General features: G+C 45.0%; 1 protein-coding gene across 1 annotated transcript in view; it reads left to right on the forward strand.

The window, feature by feature from the left end:
• LOC124623701 (platelet glycoprotein V-like) overlaps positions 1-21,422 on the forward strand; it is a 63,393-nt gene that overhangs the window by 27,616 nt on the left and 14,355 nt on the right. The window contains exon 2 of the mRNA XM_047149054.1: positions 8,169-8,540. Coding sequence (XP_047005010.1) covers positions 8,169-8,540 — 372 coding nt within the window. The remainder of the gene's footprint in view (positions 1-8,168; positions 8,541-21,422) is intronic.

The raw sequence follows: 21,422 nt of genomic DNA on the forward strand, positions 1-21,422 counted from the left end.
TAGGCGTATGTTGGACGATACCCGTTTCTTTATGATGCTGCTTGGAGGAAATCACTTTGTAGAAATGATACTGGGATGTGTTTTTACAGCTGCGGGCTGAGGGAAAGGTTTCTACTCATAATTAGGAGATAGGGAATACAACATGTAGAAGAACTTGCTTACCTCTCCCCAGTTAAATCTTAGTTCTGTTTCTTTCTTCTTTCCTTTTAGTATCTACTCAGTGCCTGCGCCTTCAGTGCGAGCTGCTGTTTGAGGTGCAATATCATTTTGTGAACTGACAGTTGGACTGTAGCTATCATCAGGAAGTATGACTTTCCTTCCATAATACCCCTCGGGCTGGGATACAGTGTCTCTAGAAATGAGGAAGTTGCAGCTGTGTAACTGCCTGACCCAGTGTTGCCGAACAATGGAACAGATTATATCCTTATCTCACATCCGTTTCCCGAGTATAAATCACACAGTGTCCAATATGTCATCTCGGAAAATAAAATTCTGCATAAAACAATGTGCTCCGTGAGACTACATTTATGATGTTTCTCCATCGCAGTGTTACAATGCAGGAATTATTTGCCTGGCGTACGTAATTTTATATTGTACGATATTATTTACAATCCGTCAACGAAAGATTTAGAAAATTGTAGATACAGTCACCCACTAAGAATTTTCTAAATGACAACTTGGTTTCACAGCTTGCTCAACTTGTATCATTTTTTATGTTACTGCAGTTTCAGTTCTCCTGTCGATTTTAAACATTTAAACTCGAACAAACTACGTCAAAACACATGTTTATATGCATTATACGGCATCGAAAGTTTAAGAAAACTGTGTAGCCGTTTTATCGACCATGACCAATATGAATAATATACAGTTCATTTTTCTAAGTAGTCACAATTCCAGAAACTGATTTGATATAAGTTATTCATTTTTAACATTAAAGATTTCTGTAAATTTATTTTGGTTAAAACCCTGTACAAATTTCTGGAAACTGTGTTAACTGTTGATGATCCTTTATTCTAAGATTACACAGTACCGTTTCACGATACTGTAGTCGCAGTTTTAGATGAAAAAATATAGCTAATTTAACATTAGACCCCCGTACTGTCTCAGTGATCTAAACGAGCTACATTTTTTCACAGAGTTTGAAAATATCGCTACAGTTGTAAAGTTCCTTTTATTTAAAATAAGACCGATTTCGAGCTCTTATCTGACCATCATCAGGTGTTATATCTCTGTGCTGTGACCCAAAGCGCCGCATGGGACCAGTACAGGACTCGGAGTTCGTGCTTTGCTCTCGCTGGTGAGGCACCGCATCTTGTAGAGTTGCACTGCGGCGCTCTCGGTAGCAGCACAAAGCTATAACATATGATGGACATGTAAGAGACCGAAACCGACCATGTTTCAAATGAAAAAGAACCTTATAACTGAAGCGGTAACTCCGATATAATGCTCAGTTGCGGAAGTCCCTCCGAGACTATTGTTTCTATATTTTTTCACTAGAAGATACAAGTGCAGTATCACGAAAACTCGTCCTACATGATCATGGAATAAAGTATTATCAACAGCTAAAGCGGCTTGCAGAAGCTATTTTAGAAGATTTTAAAAAAGAATATTTATAGGTATCTTTAAAATGTATCAGTTAAGATTTGGCTGCCCACATCGTAAAATCACGTTTTTATTTTTGGCCCCAAAGAACTTCGGTGAGCACCGTGCGTCGTGTCATATGTGCTTTTCAAGTTACCTCCAGCGTTGACAGCAGCCTGCCGTTACGATACTGTAGTTCTCTCAGAACGATCCAGTGACATAATACACTACTGGCCATTAAAATTACTACACCAAGAACAAATGCAGATGATAAACAGGTATTCATTGGAAAAATATTTAATTCTAGAACTGACATGTGATTACATTTTCACGTAATTTGGGTGCATAGATCCTGAGATATCAGTACCTAGAACAACCACCTCTGGCCGTAATAACGGCCTTGATACTCCTGGGCATTGAGTCAAACAGACTGTGGATGGAGTGTACAGGTACAGCTGCCCATGCAGCTTCAAGACGATACCATAGTTCATCAAGAGTAGTGACTGGCGTACTGTGACGAGCCAGTTGCTCGGCCACCATTGACTAGACGTTTTCAGTTGGTGAGAGATCTGGACAATGTTCTGGCCACGGCAGCAGTCGAACATTTTCTGTATCCAGAAAGGCCCGTACAGGACCTGCAGGTCGCGCATTATCCGCTGAAATGTAAGGTTTCGCAGGGATCGAATGAAGAGTAGAGCCACGGGTCGTAACACATCTGAAATGTAGCGTCCACTGTTCAAAGTGCCGTCAATGCGAACAAGAGGTGACCGAGACGTGTAACCAATGGCACCCCATACCTACTCGCCGGGTGATACGTCAGTATGGCGATGACGAAATACGCTTCCAATGGGCGTTCACCGCGATGTCGCCAAAGACGGACGCGACCATCATGATGCTGTAAACAGAACCTGGATTCATCCGGAAAATGAGTTTTTGCCAGTCATGCACCCAGGTTTGTCGTTGAGTACACCATCGCAGGCGCTCCTGTCTGTGGTGCAGCTTCAAGGGTAACCGCAGCCATGATCTCCGAACTGATAGTCCATGCTGCTGCAACTGTTCGTGCAGATGGTTGTTGTCTTGCAAACGTCCCCATCTGTTGACTCAGGGATCTAGAGGTGGCTGCTCGATCCGTTACAGCCATGCGGATGAGATGCCCGTCATCTCGACTGCTAGTGATACCAGGCCGTTGGGATCCAGCACTTCGTTCCGTATTACCTTCCTGAGCCCTCCGATTCTGCTAACAGTCATTGGATTTCGACCAACGCGAGCAACAATGTCGCGATACGATAAACCACAATCGCGATAGGCTACAATCCTACCTTTATCAAAGTCGGAAACGTGAAGGTACGCATTTCTCCTCCTTACATGAGGCATCACAACAACTTTTCACCAGGCAACGCTGGTCAACTGCTGTTTGTGTATGAGAAATAGGTTGGAAACTTTCCTCATGACAGCACGCTGTACTTCAAATGGTTCAAATGGCTCTGAGTACTATGGGACTTAACATCTATGGTCATCAGTCCCCTAGAACTTAGAACTACTTAAACGTACTTCAATAAAATTCTTCAGGGTATCAGACCGCATCGTCATAATTTAAAATGCGCCAACGTTTCGGCCAGCGTTGCAGCTAGCCTTCATCAGGGCCTTACGTAAGGCTCTGATGAAGGCTAGCTGCAACGCTGGCCGAAACGTTGGCGCTTTTTAAATTATGACGATGCGGTCTGATACCCTGAAGAATTATATTGAAGAAGACAACGGCCGCGGAAGCCTACGCTTATACTTAAACCTAACTAACCTAAGGACAGCACACAACACCCAGTCATCACGAGGCAGAGAAAATCCCTGACCCCGCCGGGAATCGAACCCGGGAACCCATGCGTGGGAAGCGAGAACGCTACCGCACGACCAAGAGCTGCGGAGACACGCTGTACTTGTCGCCACTGGCGCCAACCTTGTGTGAATGCTCTGAAAAGCTAATCATTTGAATATCACAGCATCATCTTCCTTTCGGTTAAATTTCGCGTCTGTAGCACGTCATCTTCGTGGTGTAGCAATTTTAGTGGCCAGTAGTGTACATGCGCGGTATTAATAACTGAAAATTCTAATTAAAAATTAAAGTGGAGTGATTGTGAAAAGGGAAGTCATAGAGACCTATTTTTTTTTTCTACATCTTCATGATAAGTATACAGTAACACGTCCGTCTCGTCTTCCAAGTTGGTAACAACCAAATACGTTCCTGGTTTCACAATCACTCGGTCACTCCATAGCAGATCGACTGGCCTGCTAAATCATCCGATCCTTTGAATGTTTCTGCGGTCATGTGGAACAGCGGATGAGACGTGGAACTCAACTCGTTTCGCTTAACGGAACAAGATCGATAGATGTGTAGGTAATTTCCAGTGTACCCCAAAGAAGTGTGATAGGACCATAACTGTTTTCAGTGTGTATGAATGATTTATCTACAGTAGAAAGCGTCGGATGCTCTTTCACCCTTTGCTTACCAGAAAATACGAGGGCTGTTCGGAAAGTAAGGAACGATCGGTCGCGAAATGGAAACCACAGTGAAAATCAAATGGTTTAAATGGCTCTGAGCACTATGGGCCTTAACAGCTATGGTCATCAGTCCCCTAGAACTTAGGACTACTTCAACCTACCTAACCTAAGGACATCACAGTGAAAATCAAAACTGTTTTATTAGCAACGGTGAGCTACGCCTTCCAACTACTTCTCTACACAGTCACCACTCAGACTTAGACATACATCGTACCGTTGTGCTAACTTTTCAATTCCGTCGTTATATGAGACAGCCGCCAATGCTGGTTGACGACTTTCTACTCTGGACTACAGCTCGTTGTCTGTGTCAAAATATTGCCTTCATAGCCAGCGGTTCATTTGAGCAGAGATGAATCTCAGGGGTACCCAATTACGGGTTGTGTTGTGGGTGATCAGACACTTCCCATCGGAAACGCTGCAGGTGCATCTTCATTGCCCCTTCAGAGTTCGGCCGAGAATTGTCGCGTAAAACGAACTGCATGACAGTTATGTTATGTGGATTGCATAGCTTCAGGCGAAATCTTTCGCCAGGCCCTCATACTTGGCGGGAGACGCTAATTTATAGCCATCTTTACGTTCTCACTGCGATCTCAGAACTGAAAAGAGCGACACGATGCGATCGACATGCATACTAGACACAGTGCCCAACGCATCTGTGCAATGCTTCATCAAACTTTCACTGTATTTTCCATTTCGAGACCGATCGTTCGTTACTTTCCGAATAACCCTCGTATGTACAGCGTGGACTACAAGTCGGGACTCCCAGGCCCGTTACGTTTACATTGACGTTAACTGCCTCTTTTTTGACTACTTATGGCGCAAACGATTTTAAAGGTGGAAATACTTGTAAAATAATTTTATTTGTTTAATGTTTACACTATAAAATACTTTGCGAATTTGTGCTGGATCTACAACAATAGCAGACTGTTCTTAGTGTACAGGTTTCGTGCAGTTACAGCATGTAATATGACTTTTTCTAACTTTCTTCTCTATACAATATGCATATGCTCTCCTTCTCTTAGATAGTGATTTCATTGTCCTCTCTGGATTCGGTGCCACTAGTGAAATCATTGATTCATTCACACCTCCTAGCTGCTTTCCCAAACTAATTATGAAAGCCGGACGCCTCATTTACTTATTGGTAGCCAGCATCAAACAAATTACGTATGCATTCATTACAATTGCATCGATCATGTTGAAGAAAATCAACAATGGGCACCGCATTGATTTTATCGTCACACTGTAGCGTCGCGTCGTCTGGTCCATGGTGTCAATGCCGCCCTTTGTTGGATCGTAAATTCTTTATTTCTAATGATGACACCATTGGTTAATCATGAAAAGAGCTAAGGACGGTAACAATGATGTTTTTCTTAGGAACATAAGAGGTTATCACCAAAAATAGCTGAAAATCAAATAACGAAGAGCATACGGCAGACCCTTGTAGTATAAAAATAAGCATTTCACCCTTATTGCCCGGATATTGCCTTCTAGTATAAGATCTTTTGAAAACAAACAATGAGCTTAAACGAGACATGGAAAAAGAAATTAATCACAGGAGATATTAAATCCCGACTATTCTGGTTCAGTCGCCAAGGTTTTACCATCATTCTCTCCAAGTCGCACGTTTCTGGTTTCTTCTGCAGTCCCAAAATACACATCTCATCTTTCACCATAGCCTGTTGCACTGCCGCAAACTGCACAGCTTTATTCCGTATCTACCGTTTTGATGGGCTGTATTGTCGAAATGGACAGGGACCTCAAAATGTGATCAACGTTCATCCACAGTCATGCACCGCCCTAGAATATAGACATGTCTAAGAGCAATATCCCACATCTGAAACTCTTCTACGATTGGTTGTAATCTGTCACTTGACCTGTGTTCATGTCGGGCTGCTGCGCTGTCAATCGCAGCACTCTCAGAATAGCATGGAAACGATTCCGAGACATAATTTCAGTGAACAGTGGTCGGCCATTCCAATCACTCCAAAGCTGACCAATATCTTCGTTTCTTCACTTGTAAACCCCTTCAGGATGACAACACTAAGAAACATTTTTATTTCTTGCATATGTATATGCACCCAGTCCTCGTAAACGATCGACCATCCTTGATGGTCCACATATTCATTTGGTCAATGAGGGGTACACTACCGAACAATGTAAAACAAGGTTCTTCATTATTACCGTTCCTTATCTAATAATTTGAAGGTCTCAGCTCTTCTTTCAATACATCATTTTTGCTCAGCCTACCAGAAATTATACCTTCAGGACGTCTAGCCCGTATTTCATTCCCATCACGAGGAAACAATAAGCCACAGTCAACGGAATTTGCACTAACTACTATTCTACACCTTCGTAAAGTAATTGTTCATGATCATCATCTTCCCGTAGTTCTGAGTTTTCAGCGACATCTATCTCATTATCATCACTGGAAGATTCACATTCACTATGTGGGTTTTCAGAATCAAAAGACTGCTGCAACAATTCCCCTATCTCCTCTTCTGATAGTTCTCTTCTCAGTAACATTTTCAGCTTTAAGTACAGACAACTCTTATGAAATAATGCACCAAAATAAACTTTTGCTATCACAAGGAATACTGTTGAACGCTGAAAGAATAACTGCGCAAGTCTACAACGGCAAAGACGAACACACACTGCATACATAGACATTTTGTTGTTGAAAAATTGCTTTTAATCGGTTGGGACTGCGAGGCTCACACAAGCACTTTAATACAAAGGCATAGGTAAATTCTTATAATTTTGTTTTCAAAATTATGACTAACGTGACATTTTAAGGAAAGTCATACGATTTCATTAAAACGAAATGTAGTTACTAACAGAGAAAATATTAAACATCACGGACAGGCCCCTGAGGCCTAATGGTGGGTAAAGGGTTAAACTGCTCGCAGATGATTCGGTAGTAGCAATGAGACAAGACAGTATCGGTTTGCTGAATGATCTACTGCGGACTGATCAATGGCCCGGCCTTTGGCGGTTGGTCCTGAACGTAAATAAATGTAACTTATTGTGCACACACATGAAAAGAAAGCCATTATCGTACAGTTACACTACTGATGAGAAACTGCTGGAATCTGCACCTACTGTAAAATATCTAGGAGTAACTATCTTCAGCGACCTTAAGCGGTACGACCACATGAAAAACATTAGGGGAAGCAGATCTCAGACTGAGATTCAAAGGAAGAATTTCAAGGAAATGTAAGTCCTCCACGAAAGACATCTACTGTATTTCTACAGTGAAAAGACCTGGTTTCGACAACGATATGTAGGCCTATAGATGTTGGAGGATTTTAAAATCTGACATGTGCTGAAGAAAAATCTTGTGCAGCACCACTTGAAAATTGCACAAAGGCCGAAAATTGCAATAGTGATACAAATAGTTCTTACAGTAACGGCGAACATGATGCCGTTTAAGAACGATTCTTGAGTAGTGCCCGCCAATATCGGATCCTTAACAGGTAATACTATGTAAGAGATAGAGAAGATTTATCGAAGAGCAGCGCGTTTCATTACTGCATCGTTTAGTCGGCGCGACAGCGTTATCAAGTTACTCCACAAACTGCATTAGCAGACGTTATAAGACAGGTGCTGTGCATCACTGAGAGGTTTACAATTGGAATTTTCCGGGAAGAGTCGGAAAGCATACTACTTCCTCCCACATGCGTCTCACATAACAACCACGACGAGAAAATTCCAGAAATTACAGCAAATACACAAGCTTAGCGACAATCATTTTTCCCACGCTCCATGCGGAGTATGATGTAGATGTATGTGAGTCAACATCCCCGCGATCTGATATCTCCACGGGATCTAATCAATAGTTGGTGCTTTAAGATATATACGTCATACTTTTAGGAACTTTGGTCCTCCTTCCCAAACTGAAGCCATTGTCAAGGACAGGAGTGTAGTTACACGACACGTCCGGTGACAGATATTTTGTCCATTCCGCCTACGTTGACCTGTCATGATCATTTTGCGCATTCTGTACAATAAATTTTCATGTTATTTGTTGGTTGCAGAAGGCGCTCGTCTGCCTAGTGCTGATGATGACGACAGCTACGTCATCAACACTGACGTGCCCGTGCAAGTTAAGTGCGGTCGATGATCGGACCATTGCAGACTGTGCCAACTTGGACCTATTGGAAGTTCCATCGTGCGTGCCGAATGATACGACAATCTTGGAATTTTCCGGTAACAACGTACCCGAACTGGATACCAACGTCGTGGTGCACATGCCGCAGTTGCGGCACCTGGATGCCGACCGCAGCCACATCACCAGCGTTTCGGTCACTGCTTTCACTGCGACGCCGGAGCTGCGTAAGGTTCAACTCTCCCACAACAACATACGTCAAATACCAGCCGGCCTCTTCGATGCAACACCACTCCTCGAGGTTAGTTGGTAACTCTCCTATCTCATTAACGAAATATCTTCGTTGAACAATTAGGGAATTGTGAACAAGACTGTGAAACTCCATGGTCAGGCAACAATTGCTTCTCATTGCCACACATAGTAATCACCTTTGGAAAGCCATCTAACTCAATACGAGGGTTGCAGAGTTAAATGTATCTTTGATATTATGATTAAATTATTTAAATACGATGGGGAGACACACCAAAATACGTTCGAAATAAGCAGTCAATGAATGCAGGCGTAACGCACAGAAATAGGTTACAGGTATAGTAGTTACAAGCTGAAAATATCATGAAGTTTTAATATAAACATATCACTTAATGTTAAAACTTCATGTCATTTTCAGATATGTTAGCTTAGAAGATATTGTCGGGAAAGCGAAGAATGTGATTAACTGACAGAACACTTAGAAGATGGAACGGATCTATTAAAAATACGCCCTACAATATGCTTGTCCGTCCTCTTCTGAAGTGCTGCTGCGCGTTTTACATCGAGAGTTCAAAGAAGAGCCACACGTTTTGTATTATTGAGAAATGGGTGAGGGAGTGGCACGGACATGATATAGAATTTTGGGTGGACAATTCTCGTTTCTCGTTTCGGCAGGCTCTTCTCACGAAATTTCACCCACCAACTTCCTCCTCCGGATGCGAAAATTTTTTGCTGAACCCGAACTACATAGGTAGAAACGATCAAATCAGAGCTTGCACGGAAAGATATAGGTATATTAAAAAACTAAAAACCCGCCTCGATTGCGAAAAAAGCACCTAGTGTTAAGTGTTAACCCAGGCTTCGGCGTAAATAACTACACCCTCTTCAGAACAACTATAAAACCCACAAGTGCCTAAGAAGACCTTTGTCAATGATTAAAAAACACCATAGCTATAAATTTATGGATTTTATTGTTGTTCTGAAGAAGGTGTAGTTATCTACGCCGAAACCTGGGTTAACACTTAACACTAGGTGCTTTTTTCGCAATCGAGGCGGGTTTTTAGTTTTTTAATATATTAACCAACGATTGCTGACGCGCTGCGATGTTAAAGGTATAGGTGTTTGACGGGGGAATAAAAGGAAATTATTGTGAAGGTGTTCCGATGAACCCTCTGCCAGGCACTTAAGCATGAATTGCAGAGTGTCCATGTAGATCTAGATGTAGTTGTAGAATATGGTGAGTGAAAGACATGTCTACGAGTTCATGACAAATTTCATGGCATCCATATTGTAACAAAAAAGAAAACCAAAGGTGCATTCTGCTCACATTTTCATTAGTAAACTGACTTTTAAAATTCATTGAATCCTCCGTACAATGTGGTTCCTTTTATGGACCTGTCAAATTCGACCTAAAATGTTCCACATTCAAAACTGTTTAATTGTAATGTATTCTACTGTGACTGCCCTTTTAGGTATATTCAGTATTAGGTTTTATCGTTTCCTAGCATATACATTCTTACTACAGAGCACAACTTTTGCCTGAGCCCTCTTGTGTTACGATGCTGGCCTTTAAATTTAAACACAAAGAAGGACAGCAATTAATTTTACTTACTATGCATATATAGCGCAGCAGTAAATATACATAATTATATTTGTAGTTGCTTTGGGAGTACACAGCGCACAAAATGTACTAGACAGATTTGTCTCCTCTGGCAGCAAGCAAGGCTCTAACCCGTCTGGGCGTCGAGGGGACCTGCGTTTGGACAACAGATCAGGGTAGGCGATTCCATGCTCTTCCAGCTCGGTACCGAAGTTCAACAGGCATAATGGCTACTGAATGGTGGCATGCCAGTCTCTTGGCAACACTTGAGTAGTGACCAACAGTTTTTAATGGATATCTCGAGAACATGCTATCTTGTCATTAGTTTTCTGACTGGTGTAATACGGCCCGTCTCCCGTGCTATAATCTCTTCGTCTCAGAGTAGCACTTATAAATCTACGTCCTCAGTCATCTGCGTGGTGTATTCCCATCTTTGTCTTCCTTTAAAGATTTTAAGCTCTAGAGCTCCCTCTGGTACATGGAAGTTATTCCCTGACAGCTTAACAGGTCTCCTATCATCCTGTCCCTTCTCATTGTCAGTATTTTCCAAATGTTTCTTTTCTCACATATTCCGTGCAGAACCTCCTTATTCCTTACCTTTTCAGTCCACCTACTTTTTAACATTCGTCTGTAGTGCCACATCTCGAATGCTTCGACTCTCTTCTGTTACGGTTTTCGCACAGTCCACGTTTCACCAACATACATTTCTGCGCTCCAAACGTACATTGACAGAAATTTCTTCCTCAGAGTTAAGCTAAAGTTTGGTACCAGTGGGCTTCTCTCGGCAAGGAATGCTCTCTTTGCCAGTACTAGTCTACTTTTGATGTCCTCCTTGCTCCGTCCATCATGTATTATTTGGCTTCCATGATAACAGAATTCCTTAATTTCGTCCACTTTGTAACCACCAACTTTGATGTGAATTTTTTCGCTGTTCACGTTTCTGCGACTGCTCATTACCTTTCTGCTTTTCCGAGTTAGAATCATGTGATATTCTGCACTCCTTGCTCTGTTCGTTTCATTCAACATATCCTGTAATACTTCTACACTTTCACTGAGGATAGCTGTGTCATCAGAAAATCTCAGTACTGACGTTCTCTTATCTTGAATTTTAATCGTATAGACTGAACAGTAGGAGCTAAAGGCAACATCTGTCTTAAACTCGTTTTATTCGGAGCACTTCGTTCTTGTGCTCCAGCATTATTTTGCCCTCTTCGGTGTTGTGCATGTTGTATGTCAGAATGAAAAATTCTCCCGACATACGACAAGAAAGGCGAATATGACCTGCACAGAGTTAGCGATGTAAAAGAAAAGAACTAGCTTCTAGACATCTGGTAACTTCAAAGACAGTTAAATTAGAACAATTTTTCATCTTCGTGCTATTTTACGTGTTGGTATGTAATATAATGCTTCGCGCTAAGTAACATGGTACACAATATCATGTTGTATAACATCACACATCCATAATCTCATCCAACATGACACTTCCTATGTTGTGCAATATGACACAAAAGCATGCATCCCTATCCTTGGATACTTATTATACAGGGTGGTCCATTGATCGTGACCGGGAAAAATAGCTCACGGAATAAGCGTCAAACGAGAAAACTACATACAACGAAACTTGTCTAGCTTGAAGGGGGAAACAAGATGGCGCTATGGTTGGCCCGCTAGATGGCGCTGCCATAAGTCAAACGGATATGAACTGCATTTTTAAAATAGGAACCCCCAATTTTTATTACATATTCGTGTAGTACGTAAACGAATATGAATGTTTTAGTTTGACCACTTTTACTGCTTTGTGATAGATGGCGCTGTAATAGTCACAAACATATGGCTAACAATTGTAGACGAACAGTTGGAAACAGGTAGGTTTTTTAAGTTAAAATACAGAAGTAGGTACGATTGAACATTTTATTTCGGTTGTTCCAATGCGATACATGTACCTTTATAAACGTATCATTTCTGAGAACGCATGCTGTTACAGCGTGATTACCTGTAAATAATACACTAATGCAATAAATGCCCAAGATGATGTCCGTCAACCTCGATGCATTTGGCAATACGTCTATTGACATTCCTCTCAACAGGGAGTAGTTCGCCTTCCGTAATGTTCCCACATGCATTGACAATGCGCTGACGCATGTTGTCAGGCGTTGTCGGTGGATCACGATAGCAAATATCCTTCAACTTTCACCACAGAAAGAAATCCGGGGACGTCAGATCCGGTGACGTGTTGGCCATGATATGGTGCTTCGTTGACCAATCCACCTGTCATGAAAAATGCTCTTCAATACCGCTTCAACTGCACGCGAGCTATGTGCCGGATATCCAGCATGTTGGAAGTACATCGTCATTCTGTCATGCAGTGAAACGTCTTGTAGTAACATCGGTAAAACATTACATAGGCCGAGAGGTTCTAGGCGCTTCAATCCGGAACCGTGCTGATGCTGCGGTCGTTCGAATCCTGCCTCGGGCATGGATGTGTGTGATGTCCTTAAGTTAGCTAGGTTTAGATAGTTCTAAGTCTAGGGGACTGATGACCTCAGATGTTAAGTCCCATACTGCTTAGAGCCATTAGAACCATTACGTAGGAAATCAACACACATTGCACAATTTAGATTGCCATCTATAAAATGGGGGCCAATTATGCTTCCACCCATAATGCGGCACCATACATTTATCGGCCAAGGTCGCTGAGTTCCACTTGTCGCAGCCTTCGTGGATTTTCCGTTGCCCAATAGTGCATATTATGCCCGTTTACGTTAGCGCTGTTGGCGAATGACGCTTCGTCGCTGAATAGAACGCGTGCAAAAATGTGTCATCGTTCCGTATTTTCTCTTGTGCCCGGTGGCAGAACAGTACACGACGTTCAAAGTCGTCGCCATGCAATTCCTGGTGCACAGAAATATGGTACGGGTGCAATCGATGTTGATGTAGCATTCTCAACACCGACGTTTGTGAGATTCCCGATTCTCGCCCCATTTGTCTGTTACTGATATGAAGATCAGCCGCGACAGAACCCAAAACACCTACTTGGGCATCATCATTTGTGGCAGGTCGTGGTTGACGTTTCACATGTGGCTGAACACTTCCTGTTTCCTTAAATAACGTAACTATCCGGCGAACGGCGGGACACTTGAATGATTTCGTCCAGGATACAGAGCAGCATACATAGCACACGCCCGTCGGACATTTTGATCACAATAGCACCACATCAAAACGATATCGACCATTCCCGCAATTGGTAAACGGTCCACTTTAACACGGGAATGTATCACGAAGCAAATACCGTCCGCACTGGCGGAATGTTACGTGATATCACGTACTTATACGTTTGTGACTATTACAGCGCCATCTACCACAAAGCGAAAAAAGTTATCCAGCTAAAACATTCATATTTCTTTACGTACTACAAGAATATGTAACAAATATGGGGGTTCCTATTTAAAGAAACGCAGACGATATTCGTTTGACCTATGGCAGCACCATCTAGCTGGCCAACCATAGCGCCACCTGGTTTTCCCCTTCAAGCGAGACGAGTTTCGTTCTTTGTAGTTTTTTTGTTTGGCTCTTATTTCGAGACATTTTGGCCCGGTCACTATCAATGGACCACCCTGTATATGCACAACCACTCTCGGGCACTTACTGTTATAGTAACATCCCACTTTCTATAAGCGCTTAGATTTGCTTGTTTATTCTTACATTCCCCACAACACATGAAACAGTGTAGGTTTGGGGAAGTAAATGTACTCCCCCCCCCCTCCCCCCCCCAAGTGCCAAACAATAAAAAAGAGTTTTATCATCCTCCCAGGAACAAATCACCCCCTGAACTTTTATATTCCCCGAAAAACGATTTTTTGCTATTAGATGTATTTTCTTCATTCATACGTTATTGTATGTCGTCCATTATGTCTGGTGAATATTCTGGAGTTTGGCCACAGGATCAGGGACTTAAGTCCATGAATTACAACACGCAGGACTGCCTACTTTCCGCGTGGGAAGTAGGGTTAAACCGTAAAAAATCGCGAATATGTCAAGATGTTTTGATTTCAATGTCTTCAAAGCTGCCAGATAGTTCACCCTTTCACGTGCCTAACTCTGCCCAGGACATATTCGTCTTTTTCTGTTATGAGAGGAGTTTTCTTATTGTCTGTCGAAACAATGAATAAAGTTTTTACAAAACTGGACGACCGTTAATTACATGTTTTTGTGTAACTTCTTTCACAATTTCAACCGATTGGTACTAGTTTGAAACGGATATTATGCGCGTAAGAAAACTGGAAGAAATCGCATTTTTTGCAAGTAACACCTTAACGAACCCAGATTTTATGAGAGCGAGTTTTCAATTATGTTGCAAGAATGCATTTCTTCCTTTTTTTACTTTATTGTTATTTTAACACCTGAACAATCAGGTAGGCTGGCAGCGGCATGCTACGCCGCTCTTCAGCCATAGAGTTGACAAACACAGTACAATAATGGAGAATTAAAATGAACATAGTGACGGGCAAAAAATAGTGGTCACAGACACACAAAAAACACGGAGCCGTTCACATTCGACGAGAAAGACACAGAAAACACGTTGACACGGCGCACATAACACTGATGAATCCGATGGCACAAGTGAACGGAGAAGCGTGACGGTGGACACTAAAAACACAAAACGACGTCACACACACGAGACACAGATGGCGATGATCTCTGGCGCGCGAAAGTCCACGTAGCGTGTGCGAGTCTGGGGACCTGCCAAGAGGGGAAGAAGGGTGAGGGCGGGTGGAGAGGGAGAACAGAGATGCCAATGGCTGAGGAGAGGGGAGGAGGAGTAGAAGGACAGGGGTGGGGAGGCCCGGGGGAGGAGTGGGGAGAAGGGGGTGAGGGATGGAGGGTGCCCAAAGGAATACAGGAAGAGGGAGGAAGGATCAAAGTTGGTAGGAGGGGTAGATGGTGGGGAGGAGGATATCATCAGGGAGGGGGAGCTGGCGGAAGCCACCTTGGGAGAAGGTAAGGAGGGTGGAGAGATGGAGACAGGGTGGGACGTGCGAATACAGGCGCGGCAGCGGGCAGGGGTGGGAGAGGATCGGGGAGACGAGCAGGTGAGGAGGATCGAGTTTACGGGAGGTGTACAGGATCCGTATCCTTTCAAGGAAAAGGAGGAGGTGGGGGAAGGGGATGAGATCGTACAGGATCTGCATAGGGGAGGGGAGACGGATGTGATAGGCGAGGCGGAGAGCATGGCGTTCCAGGATTTGGAGGGATTTATAAAAGGTAGGGGGGCGGAGATCCAAGCCAGATGGGCATAACAAAGGATAGGGCGGATGAGGGATTGATAGGTGTGGAGGATGTTGGAGGGGTCCAGACCCCACGTACGGCCAGAGAGGAGCTTGAGGAGACTGAGTCGGGAGCATGCCTTGGCTTGGATTGTCCAGAGGGGGGGAGTCCAGGAGAGGCGACGGTCGAGGGTGGCGCCAAGGTACTTAAGGGTGGGAGTGAGGGCGATAGGACGGCCATAGATGGTGAGATAGAAATCAAGGAGGCGGAAGGAAGGGGTGGTTTTGCCTACAATGATCGCCTGGGTTTTGGAGGGATTGACCTTGAGCAACCACTGGTTGCACAAAGCGGTGAACCAATCAAGATGGGATTGGAGAAGGTGTTGGGAGCGCTGTAGGGTGGGGGCAAGGGCAAGGAAGGCGGTGTCATCGGCAAACTGGAGAAGGTGGACGGGGGCTGACGGCGGCGGCATGTCCGCCGTGTACAAAAGGTACAGAAGGTTGGAGAGGACGGAGCCTTGGGGCACACCAGCAGAGGGGAAAAAGGTGTAGGAATCTGTGTTATGGGTGGTGACAGAGGAAGGACGGCGGGAGAGAAAGGAGCCAATCAGACGGACGTAGTTAATGGGAAGGGCGAAGGTTTGGAGCTTGAAGAGGAGACCGGAATGCCATACACGGTCATAAGCACGTTCAAGGTCCAGGGAGAGGAAGATTGCGGAGCGACGGGAATTAAGCTGTTCGGAAAAGAGATGAGTGAGGTGAAGGAGAAGGTCGTCGGAAGAGGAGGACGGCCGAAAGCCACACTGGGTAACGGGAAGGAGGCGGTGCTGGCGGAGATGCTGGAAGATGCGTTGGTTGAGGATAGATTCCAGGACCTTGCTGAAGACCGAGGTAAGGCTGATGGGATGGTAGGAGGAGACGGCGGACGGTGGTTTGCCAGGTTTAAGGAACATGAGGATACGGGAGGTTTTCCACAGGTCGGGGTAGTAACTGGTGGACAGGACTACATTGTAGAGCCTGGCCAGGGTGGAGAGGAAAGAGACAGGAGCTTCACGAACGTGACGGTAGGTGACATGATCGTGACCAGGAGAGGTGTTGCGTTTTGTGCGGAGTGTATCAATGAGATCCTGTGTAGTGATAGGGGCATTGAGATCTGTGTGTGCAATGTTGTCTAAGTACAGGAAACCAGGAGCGAGGGGAGGGACAGAGGTGTCAGTTCGATCGCGGATATCCGGGAAGAGGGAGTAATCGAACTGGGGATCATCGGGGATGGAAAATACATCAGAGAGGTAGGAAGCAAAGTGATTGGCCTTCCTAAGGGCGTCAGGGAAAGGGCGATCATCATGGAGAAGAGGATAATAGGGGGAGGGTGTAGTTCCGGTAAGGCGACGGAAGGCCGACCAAAACTTGGACGAGTTGATTGGTAGGGTAGCATTTAAATGGGTGCATGTCTGTCGCCAGTCCCGGCGTTTCTTAGCCGTGAGCAAATTACGAATGTGTCGCTGGAGTTGCCGGTGGCGTCGTAGTGTATCCGGGTCATGCGTGTGGAGGAAGGCACGGTAGGGATGACGGGATTCACGGAGGAGGAGGATGGCCTGTGGGGGTAAGGTAGGACAGTAGGGACGTGGGCCTCCACGGCCTCAGACAAGGTCTGCTGGAGAAAGGAGGCGGCCTGGGTGACATCGTCAGGGTGGTGGTAGGTGAAGGGGTGGCTATCGACCTGGGTGGAAAGGGTATCCCGGTAGGCATTCCAGTCGGCATGGGAAAAGTCATGGACGTACTTAGGGGGAGGGTCATTACGAGGGTCGGGGCGGGGGCGACGACTGGCTGAAACGGTGAGGAGGACAGGGAGATGGTCGCTACCAATAGGCTCCAGGACATCCAGCGTTACGTGGCCAAGGAGGTTGGGGGAGGAGAGGATAACATCAGGAGTGGAGTTAGATTCAGGACGGGTGTGCTGGGGGATGGGGATGAGGTCGCCTTGAAAGGAGGAGAGGAACCGATGCCACTGCCGTAACTGGGCAGCGGAACGACTATGGATGTTGAGGTCGGTGGCGATCACGTAGGAGGAGAAGGTACGGTCGATGTGGGAGAGGAATTCGAAAGGAATAGGGGCTTTGGGGCGGACATAGATGGTGGCGCAGGTAATGGTAAGGCCAGGGAAGAAGAGACTAAGGATCAGGTGTTCGGTGGGGTCGGGAAGGAGAGGTTGGAGCCGAACGGGGATCTGGCGGTGGTGACCAATGGCAGCTCCGCCACGCGCAGTCGGGAGGGGATTATCGGAGCGGTGGAGGACATAGGGTGAGGTGTGGATGGAGTGGTGGGGTTGGAGGAAGGTTTCATTGAGGAGGAAGGCATCCACGCGGTGGGTGGCAAGGGTGTGCAGGAAGAGGTTCTTGTTGGCGGGAAGGGAGCGGATATTGTTAAAAAGGATACGTTGCTGTCGCGCCTGCATTTCTTACTGAGCTCATCCAGTTTAAACTGTTGCCGTTCATTAAGTTCAAGTAAGAACGAATTTTAAGTGCTGCATTCAGCCGGAATTTAGACATTTTACATCGGCAACGGATAAAGATTTACGAATGAAAAAAATTCTGTTTTGCTTTATGCTTTTATCTACCTTCGCGCTAAGTTTGAATCGATTCATATGAGTTTAAAACATAGACGTGAGGCGCTTCATAAACCTCCGAGAAAAATGTGTTTTGTTCTCGGAAAATCCAGACGATGCAAGATTTTTTCAAACGGTTGAAATTGTTCTTAGCGCAAGGTCAGATACATCCGTGGACCAATATTAAACCATCAGAGTCGCTCCAGTTCTGAGTTATTTAGGGTTGGTTCTGTTTGCACGTAAAATCGGAAGAGTGCACGTATAATTGAAGTCATAAGTTGAGTATTAATTTCAGCCCAATTAAAATCTTTCGCAAAAGGAACAAATCGAGCAGCATAGTTTGCCAGGGCCTAAGTTTTCTTTCAAACCCTCCTTAAAATACAGTTACATAGCTATAGTAAGACAAATGTTCGGATGGCTATACAAATGGCTGCTGGTCCAAGCTAAACCAAAACCTTTTTACCCGTTGTTCTTAGCTCAAGTTGGAAACGAGCACCAAGAACCCCCATGGCCATGTCGTTTCTCCCCACAACCCCTCCCCCTCCTGCCCCGCCAACGAACAGTGTTTTTATGTGTGTCCTTTTCATGCTTCCGTGCTATGAGGATTACATCTACATTGATACTCCGCAAGCCACCCAACGGTGTGTGGATTACCCGTCTTTTCCTATAGCTTACTACTACTTTTCTCAGAATTTCAAACATATTGAAAATTTTACTTTGAGAACGCTTTTCCTACGTGAAAGTGTCCCGATTTCTCTAGTATTCCCTCCAGTATCAACCGCGACGTCATAGTTGTCTCTCTGGCACCCTTACCTTCCCTAAATGTAATCCCTTGTCTAACAGGTTCTCGGTTTTTCTTCCATTTCTGTTTGTTATTCTTGTCAGCAACTTGGATAAATGAGTTTTTAACCTGGCAATGCGACAGTTCTCGTACTTGCACTTATCGAGACTCGAGACTCGTCTGTACATGGGCCAACGTGCCGTCTTGAGTCACCTCGTTGAAAGAGTCATCGGTGTCTCAAAGACAGGCGGTATCGACCATATTAACACTTCAAAATTGTGTGTACGAGCGGGAGGTAATCGTGTTGTGTGTCAAATGGTACCTTACCGTGGCACCAGGTCCTCGGTCTAAATGAGGATGGAGGTTGCAGTCTGAAACATTCGTTCGCCTCGGAGCTTCCACACACTATTACGGACGTCCATTGTGGTGCTGTACGATGAATCGGGACAAATCTGATGAAGAAATCTTGGTATTACTCGTGCGTCCACTTTCGCACTCTTGTCGGCGCACTTGTTTTGCCTACCACGTCAAAAAACACCAGCAACAACTGTTGCTGAGTTGAGTGACCGGGTCTTAAAAAAGTCATCGCACTGTCCTTGTCGATAACTGGCTTGTTGATAATAAACCCCACTCCTGACTGAAGGAAGGCGACGTGGCTGAACGAATAACATCTGTGCTCTCGGGGCCAGTGGCGTTGAGTTTGGCATTCCATAATCGAATTACAGTCGTTCCATCTCGACCAACACGAGCAGCAATATCTCTAAACGTTATACTGCTGTCTCCATATCCTATCGCTGTGTAATTCCGACATGTGCTGGTAGACGTTCCCTCAACCCGCAACCGATGAATAACGCATGACCCTTATTGGCAACCGTCCACGTTTATTAAGAATTTTAAAAATGTACCAACACTGAGATGCCATTGCGTAATGTTGCCTTACAAGTAGAATACAGATAATGTTAACTTATGCATACAATGAATAACAGAATCAAAGGATCACTATTTCGAAACCGCTCAATTGTCACCCATTCCAACGCACTCGGGCTCGATGACGCTTCAAGTAGCGAGGTGTCCAGGAAACAGAATAGAGCTCAGAACGTGTTACGTGTAAAATATGCTAGTGATGTCACATTGGCACAAAATGCCTCCACAAGTCCACCCAACACCACCGTGGACGCGTCAAGCTTTAGGAAGGTCGCCACAACCCGTCTTACACAAGTTTCACCCCTTCTTTTGGCGCCTCTGCCGTGGAGGTCAGAACCACGACGCCGAGCGTTGAAATAACACGGTTTTCTCATGAGTGACCTCGGCAATAATCTACAGAGTCTAAAGGACTCATGGTGGGATTAAGGCCGTCAGTGAAACCACCATTTACATTGGGACGTTGATTTCCACACATTTCGCTATCGAAAACAACAGTTCGCAGTGCGATGAGCAAAGGAACGACGTACTGGGCGATTCAACCCTTCTCGATGCCCGTCTTGGGACTACAACCTCATTGAATGTGAACTTAGCTCTTTGGATCTCAGCTGAATCGCAGTTTTTGCTCTGGTATAGTTGGACCCGCTAGGGACAGCTCAAAACCATTCAACGAAATTTGAACCTGATATGAAGCAGCAAAAGGTGCTTATGAATTTTCGGTGCCCCAGTTTCGTGTCCTCCTGTGATGTGATCACACAGCGGTGAATAAAACGGCAAAGTGTCGCCCTGTGAACGCCCCCCCCCTTCTCTTTCACCACTATTTCGGCAAGACCCTCACTGGCACCCGCCCACGTTTATTAAGACTATTAAAAGTGCACCTTTACAGAGGAAACCTGAAAAATACTCCTAGGTGACTGCAAGCGGGCTATTAGCATCAGAGGTGTGTCATGTGGTTGTCTACCTGCTGGCATCTTGAGCTACTTCCCAGGTTTTCTCTTGAAGGCACATTTTTAAAATACCCAATAAATGTGGATGTGTGGCACCAGAGGTTTTCCGAACTACATAGTCCCAGACTCATTGCCACTTTATTCACATATGTGTCAATATTGCACCCTCTGCGATCACACCACAGGAGGTCATGTAACAGACGCAGTGAAGCAGCATAAGGAACGTTTTTCGTCGGTCCCTAGTGGTTCCGCCCTATACACCAGCTCAATAATTGCGATTGCACTGCACACCAAAGCGGAGAGATCACGTCCAATGGGGATGCTGCCCCGTAATGTCCGTTGACGAAGCTTGAATCTCCGAAGAGGTGTCAACAGTTCTAAAGGTTATGAAGAGCGTTGCCCTTTTGCTCATCGAATTGCGAAATGTCGTCTTCGATCGTGAAACGTGTGCTAATCAACGTTCCGTTCGCCCCTGGTAGCTGAATGGTCAGCGCGACGGAATGTGGTACCTAAGGGCCCGGATTCCATTCCCCGACGGGTCGGAGAGTTTTCCGCTCAGGGCCTGGGTGTTGTGTTGTCCTTATTATCATCCTTTCATCCCCATAGAAACGTAAGTCGCAGAAGTGGCGTCAACTCGAAAGGCTTGTACCAGGCGAACGGTCTACCCGACGGGAGGCCCTAGCCACACGGCATTTTATCAACGTTTCAAGGAACGGGGTGGTTTCGTTGATGCCCTGTATGACACTCCCTGAAGCCATTTCATTCTGGTTCTGAGCGGCGGTGTGCTTGAAATGTTTACCTCAGCCACTCATAGGA

Source organism: Schistocerca americana, chromosome 1 (genome assembly GCF_021461395.2).
Source record: "Schistocerca americana isolate TAMUIC-IGC-003095 chromosome 1, iqSchAmer2.1, whole genome shotgun sequence".
NCBI classification, from domain to species: Eukaryota; Metazoa; Arthropoda; class Insecta; order Orthoptera; family Acrididae; genus Schistocerca; species Schistocerca americana.